Here is a 7,201-nt window from a genome sequence, read left to right as displayed (position 1 = left end):
GGGTTTTCCCTAATCCTACCATCTAAGGACTTTTCATGTCCCCTCCTTGCTGCTCTTAGCTTTCTCTTCAGGTCCTTCCTGGCTACCTTATAACTCTCCATCGCCCCAATTGAACCTTCACGCCTCATCTTTACATCGGCCGCCCTCTTCCATTTAACAAGGGATTCCAATTCCTTATTAAACCACGGCTCCCTCACATGACCCTTTCCTCCCTGCCTGACAGGTACATACTTATCAAGGACACTCGATAGTTGCTCCTTGAACAAGCTCCACATATCAATTACGCCCTTGCCTTGAAGCCTACTTTTCCAAGCCACGCATCCTAAGTCGTGCCTCACCGCATCATAATTTCCCTGCCCCCAGCTATAACTCCTGCCCTGCAGTGCACACTTATCCCTCTCCATCACTAGAGTAAAAACCACCGAATTTTGGTCACTGTCCCCAAAGTGCTCACCTACCTCCAATTTTAACATCCGGCCTGGTTCGTTACCCAGAACCACAAGGGACCTCAACCGGGAAGGGTTGGCTTTGTTTTCTCTCCGGATGGCTAATGCCCATCTCTGAACTGTTGCTTTTGAATAAAATATCTTAAAAGGTACTCATGGATAACTGACCACTATCTTAAGTATTCGTGGCTAATATATTGTCATACAGCATGGAAACAGACACTTCATTCCAACTCATCTGTGCTGACCAGACATCCCAGTCTGACCGAGTCCCATTTGCCAACATTTGGCCCATATCCCCCCCAAACCCTTCCTATTCGTATAACCATCCGGATGCCTATTAAATATTGTAATTGTACCAGCCTCCACCACTTCCTCTCACAGCTTGTTCCAGACACACACCAGCCTCTGCTGGACTACCCCACCTTCGGAAAATGACCTTGTCTATTCACCCTATTCATGCTCCTCATGATTTCATAAACCTCTATAAGGTCACTCCTCAATATCCAATGCTCCTGGGGAAAAGGCCACAGCCGATTCAGCTTCCGCCTGTAGCTTACACACTCCAGCCACGGCAATATCCTTCTAAATCTTTTGCGCCCCCTTTCAAGTTTAACAATGTCTTTCCTACAGAAGGGTGACCAGAACTGAATGCAGCATTCCAAAAGTGGCCTCACCAGGTTCCGCAACATAACATCCCAACTCCTATACTCAATACTATGACCAATGAAGGCAAGTGTGCCAAATGTCGTCTTCAACATTTTCAAAATTGTACCTAAAGGCAGATAATTAGCAAAGCAGTTATCTTGATTAATACCTATTAAGAAACAAGAATATTTCATGTTGTCTTACCTTCGAGAAGATCAAGAAACACCAGAAAAGCTGTATATACTTGTGTACTATCTGCAATGTCCAAAGCCATCATCTCCGTGTACTGAAAATTTTTAAAAAATAAGAAGAAAGTTAAAGCATTCGAATCCAGCTTGCATCATCACTTTTCTTTATCTTTGTCTGGAATGCAAATGGACTGCAGAAACACAAACAAAAGAGCACAAAGAAAATAAATAGATGAAGAATTCCCCAAATGGACAGGAGTCTTCTGGGATTAAGGCATTCAAAAAGATAAAGTAGAAGAAAAAAACAATTGTTAATTTTGGGAGTACTTGAAAATTCAATTCCAGTTCCTGAAGGCAATCATGCAAAAACCTGAAGACTATTGTGATGTGTGGGTTCTCAAATACCACCACATGTACATTTTAATGAGGAAATTGTCTAACTCCTTTCTGAAGGGCTGCAGGGAATCCATACTCACTGTATGCATTGGCAAACTATCCCAGAGAGTGACAATTCTTTGTGAAGAGAAATTCTACCTAAAAATGAATCTATGTCTCCATCCAAAGATTTGGTACAAATCCGCAATCCAACAATCTCTGCTCAACTCAAACAATCTATCTAACTAGACAAACTGCTGTCCCTTCATCATTTTAAACAGCTCAGTCATATTTCCTCAAAACCAGTGTTCTTGTAACAAAGGCAGACACAGCTTCCTGATAACAGAGTGTCCAAAGACCGGATATCTTTTTGGCTGCTCTTGTTTGTACCAGGCTTACATATTCACCGACGTGTGTGAAACAAACCCAGGCTCAATGCTGGACACCAGTATAATGGTTCCAAAATATGGCACACCAGCTCCAATAAATAATGGCTTTGTGCGTGGGAAATCATGTCTCACAAACTTGATTGAGTTTTTTGAAGAAGTAACAAAGAAGATTGATGAGTGCAGAGCAGTAGATGTGATCTATATGGATTTCAGTAAGGCGTTCGACAAGGTTCCCCATGGGAGACTGATTAGGAAGGTTAAATCTCATGGAATACAGGGAGAACTAGCCATGTGGATACAGAACTGGCTCAAAGGTAGAAGACAGAGGGTGGTGGTGGAGCATTGTTTTTCAGACTGGAGGCCTGTGACCAGTGGAGTGCCACAAGGATCAGTGCTGGGCCCCCTGCCTTTTGTCATTTACATAAATGATTTGGATGCGAGCATAAGAGGATACAGTTAGTACGTTTGCAGATGACACCAAAATTGGAGGTGTAGTGGGCAGTGAAGAGGGTTACCTCAGATTACAACAGGATCTGGACCAGTTGGGCCAATGGACTGAGGTGGCAGATGGAGTTTAATTCAGATAAATGCGAGGTGCTGCATGAGATCTAACCTTGCTAATCAGTCTCCCAAGGGAAAGCAAATCTTAGCAGGACTTATACACTTAATGGTAAGGTCCAAGGGAGTGTTGCTGAACAAAGAGACCTTGGAGTGCAGGTTCATAGCTCCTTGAAAATGGAGTCGCAGGTAGATAGGATAGTAAAGAAGGCTTTTGGTGTGCTTTCCTTTATTGGTCAGAGTATTGAGTACAGGAGTTGGGAGGTCATGTTGCGGCTGTACAGGACATTGGTTAGGCCAATGTTGGAATATTGTGTGCAATTCTGGACTCCTTCCTATCGGAAAGATGTTGTGAAACTTGAAAGGGTTCAGAAAAAGATTTACAAGGATGTTGCCAGGGTTGGAGGATCTGAGCTACAGGGAGAGGCTGAACAGGCTGTGGCTGTTTTACCTGGAGCGTCAGAGGCTGAGGGGTGACCTTATAGAGGTTTACAAAATTATGAAGGGCATGGATAGGATAAATTGACAAAGTCTATTTACCCTGTGGTTGGGAAGTCCAGAACTAGAGGGCATAGGGTTAGGTGAGAGGGGAAAGATATAAAAGAGACCAACGAGGCAACCTTTTCACACAGAGGATGGTACGTGTATGGAATAAGCTGCCAGAGGATGTAGTGGAGGCTGGTAACATCTAAGAGGCATTTGGATGGGTATATGAATAGGAAGGGTTTGGGAGGGATATGGGCCGGGTGCTGGCAGGACCAAACGGGTTGGACCAAAGGGTCTGTTTCCATGCTGTACATCTCCATGACTCTAATAGTGTGCTCCCTCCACAATGCAATGGAGTGCTAGTCTAGGTTCCATTATTATCTATATTTATATCCAATGCCCATTTTAATGCCCTTAACGTCGACGACTCTACTACTGTTACAGGCTGGCTGATCCATGCCCCAACTACTCTCTGAGTAAAGAAAATATCCCAATATCTGTCCAAAATCTATCACCCCTCAAGTTAAAGCTATATCCCCCCCCCATGTTAACCTTCATCATCCGAGGAAAAAGGCTCTCCCTGTCCACCCTATCTAACCCTCTGATTATCTTATACATCTCAATTAAGTCACCTCTCAACTATCTTCTCTCCAACGAAAACAGCCTGTTCCCTCAGCTTTTCCTCATATGGCCTTCCTTCCATGCCAGGCCACATCCTAGTAAATCTCTTCTGAACGCTTTCCAAAGCTTCCACATCCTTCATATAATGCGGTGAGCAGAACTGCATGCAATACTCAAGGTGCGGCCTTACCAGTGTCTTGTGCAGCTGAAGCATGACCTCGTGGCTCGGAAACTCAATCCCCCTACCAATAAATGCCAACACACCATACACCTTCTTAACAACCTTATCAACCTGGGTAGCTACTTTCAGGGATTTATGCACCTGGACACAGAGATCTCTCTGTTCATCTACACTGCCAAGGATTTTACCATTAGCCCAGTAGCCTGCATTCCTGTTTCTTCTTCCGAAGTGAACTACCTCACACCGTTCCACATTAAACTCCATTTGCCACTTCTCAGCCTAGCTTTGCATCTTACTGACGTCCCTCTAACACACAACATCCTTCAGCACTATCCACAACTCTGTCTACCTTAGTGTCATCTGTAAATTTACTAACCCATACTCTGTTCCCATATCCAGATCATTTATAAAAATGACAAATAGCCGTGGCTCCAAAACAGATCCTTGTAGCACACCACTGGTAATTGAGCTCCCAGGTGAACATTTCCCATCAACCACCACCCTCTGTCTTCTTTCAGCTAGCCAATTTCTGATCCAACACACTCAATCATCTTCAATCCCGAAACTCCATATTTTGCACAATAGCCTACCATGTGGAACCTTATCAAACACATTACTGGAGTCCAGATGCACCACATCAACCACCTTACCGTCGTCCACCTGTTTTGTTACCTTCTCGAGAACTCATTAAGGTTAGTGAGGCATGACCTACCCTTCATAAAACCATAAAATCAAATTATTCCTTTCCAGATGATTATAAATCCTATCTCTTATAACCTTTTCCAACACCTTACCCACAACCGAAGTAAGGCTCTCTGGCCTATAATTACCAGGGTTGTCCCGACTCCCCTTCTTAAACAAGGGAACAACATTTGCTATCCTCCAGTCTTCTGGCACTACTCCTGTCGATAATTATGACATAAAGATCAAAGCCAAAGGCTCTGCAATCTCCTCCCTGGCTTCCCAGAGAATCCAAGGGTAAATCCCATCAGGCCCAGGCGTCTTATCTATTTTGAGATCTTCCAAAGTTGCTAAAACTTCCTTGTCAACCGCAGTCTCACCTAATCTAGTAGCCTGTATCTCCGTATTCTCACTAACATTGCCCTTTTTCAATGTAAATACTGACAAAAAGTATTTATTAAGCGCTTCCTCTATTTCCTCAGATTTCACACATGATCTCCCATCACTCTCTTTGATTGGCCCTAATCTTACCCTAGTCATTCTTTGATTCCTGATATACCTATTGAAGACCTTAGGGTTTTATTTGATCCTAACTGCCAACAACTTCTCATGTCCCCTCCTGGCTCTTCTTAGCTCTCTCTTTAGATCTTTTCTGGCTGACTCATAACTGTCAAACCCCCAAACTGAGCCATCACACCTCATCCTCACAGAAGCCTTCTTTTTCCTCTTGACAAGAGCTTCAACTTCTTTAGTAAACCAAGGCTCCCTTTCTCGATAACTACCTCCCTGCCTGATAGGTATGTAATTATCAAGGACCCGCAGTAGCAGTTCCTTGAATAAGCTGTACATTTCAAGTGTGTCCATCCCCTGCAGTTTCCTTCCCCATCCTACACACCCTGAATCTTGGCTACTCGCATCATAATTGCCTTTCCCCCAGTTATACCTTTTTCCCTGCAGTATATACCTATCCCTGCCCATTGCTATTGTAAACAAAACCGAATTGTGGTCACCATCGCCAAAGTGCTCACCTATCTCTAAACCTAACACCTGGCTGGGTTCATTCCCCAGTACCAAATCTAATATGGCATCGCTCCTTGTTGGCCTGCCATACCAATCTGCTCTGACCTCTATGGGCCATCAGATCCACAGCAATGTGGCTGACTCTTAACTGAACTCTGAAATGACAGAACAATACACTTTGTTCAAGGGCAATTAAGAATGAGCCAGGCATGCCTTAAGTTTTTTTTTCTTAAGCAGTGTGTTATGATGGTCTGACATATACTACCCAAAAAAGTGATGGAACCAGATTCCCAATAGCAAATTTCAAAAGGAAACTGGATAAATACTTACTTGAGGCAACATTCAAGAGACTATGCAATGGCCAAAGGCTTTGGACCAACTTAATAGCTGTTTCAAAAGAATAAGTAAAGATATGATGAGCCATATCACCTTGTTCTACGCTGTATCGTTCCAAGTGTCGAGAAAGTAAGCTGCACATTAATTGGTGGTCTATGTAAGCTTGGCTGCATGAGGAAACTTGTGTGACAACATGCTTCATTCAAGAAAGCGAGAGCTCCAGTGGCTGATAGAGCAGGAAACATTATAAACTTGCTATAGCCATTTTCCTATTAGTGAAATTCTACATCACAATTTTCTATCACAGTTTTTCAGAGCACGATTTTCTATAGGGCAAGGTTGCAGCGGAACACAACTGATGCATTATGGCTTAACAACCTGTATAGTGAAGTGTCAGTGAATTCAAGAAGCTTAGAGATGGATTTGGCTTGGAGGGACTTGAAGATGAAAATCTAAAATGCTAATTCTCTGAAATGTGTGGTTTGACTGGGGCTGAAGGGTAATACAAATGAGAGCTATGACTCCAATAATGTGAATAACTGCTAGCACTCCACACCCCAGAAAAATGTTTAGCAGTTGAAGACACCCTCTATGCTATTCTGAATCAGATATGTCTTCTGCAGATATTTTCAAGATGTCTATATGTAAATAAGGCATGAATACCAGACTTATTTTTACAACAGAAGCTCTCATTCCCATGACTTTCATAAATAGAGATGTAACACATGTAAGTTATAAAAAGCATTGAGCATCAGCTGTCGGTGATACTGCCCACACAGTTCAGAGTCTGTTGGGGGCTGGGGTTCTAGGGTCGTGGGGTCTAGGGTCGTGGGGTCTAGGGTCTAGGGTCGTGGGGTCTAGGGTCTAAGGGTCTAGGGTCTAGGGTCTAGGGTCTAGGGTCTCCCTCCTCTCCCCGCCCCCCTCCTCCCTTCCTTCCCCGTACCTTGGGGTGATCCCGCGGCCGTGGCCCCCGCCACGACTTCTCCTTGTCCCCCTCCGCCTCGGGGCGGGGGCGGGGGTCCTCGGGCGCACACTCCGTGTCCACATCCATCCCCGCGCAGGTGCAACCCTGATCTGATTCCGCCGGTGTCACACCGAAAGGCGGCCGGGCAGAGACAGAGACGCCGACAGAGGGTTCCGGGGCTGCACAGAGCATCTCCCCTTCTGTCTTCAATCCGCTTTCACTGTTGGCTGTCCTCCCTCTAACAACCTCTTCCTTGTTGTACACCTCTCCCTCCCCCCTTTATCTGTCCGTCTTCTCCCATTCCCCAA

General features: G+C 44.5%; 1 protein-coding gene across 2 annotated transcripts in view; it reads right to left on the bottom strand.

Moving 5' to 3' along the window:
- Positions 1–7,123, bottom strand: part of tsen15 (TSEN15 tRNA splicing endonuclease subunit) — a 69,433-nt gene extending 62,310 nt beyond the window's left edge. The window contains exons 1-2 of one of the 2 annotated variants that reach the window (XM_043699914.1): positions 6,873–7,123; positions 1,299–1,380 (exon numbers count right to left, since the gene is read on the bottom strand). In XM_043699914.1, the coding sequence (XP_043555849.1) occupies positions 1,299–1,380; positions 6,873–7,085 (295 nt within the window). In that variant the 5' untranslated portion in view covers positions 7,086–7,123. The remainder of the gene's footprint in view (positions 1–1,298; positions 1,381–6,872) is intronic. The other variant, XM_043699913.1, reaches the window with a different exon arrangement.
- Positions 7,124–7,201: the final 78 nt, after the last annotated feature.

The sequence above is a fragment of the Chiloscyllium plagiosum genome, chromosome 11 (genome assembly GCF_004010195.1).
Source record: "Chiloscyllium plagiosum isolate BGI_BamShark_2017 chromosome 11, ASM401019v2, whole genome shotgun sequence".
Taxonomy (NCBI): Eukaryota; Metazoa; Chordata; class Chondrichthyes; order Orectolobiformes; family Hemiscylliidae; genus Chiloscyllium; species Chiloscyllium plagiosum.
Note: the sequence above shows the minus strand (reverse complement) of the source record. Positions and strands in the feature narration are given on the sequence as shown.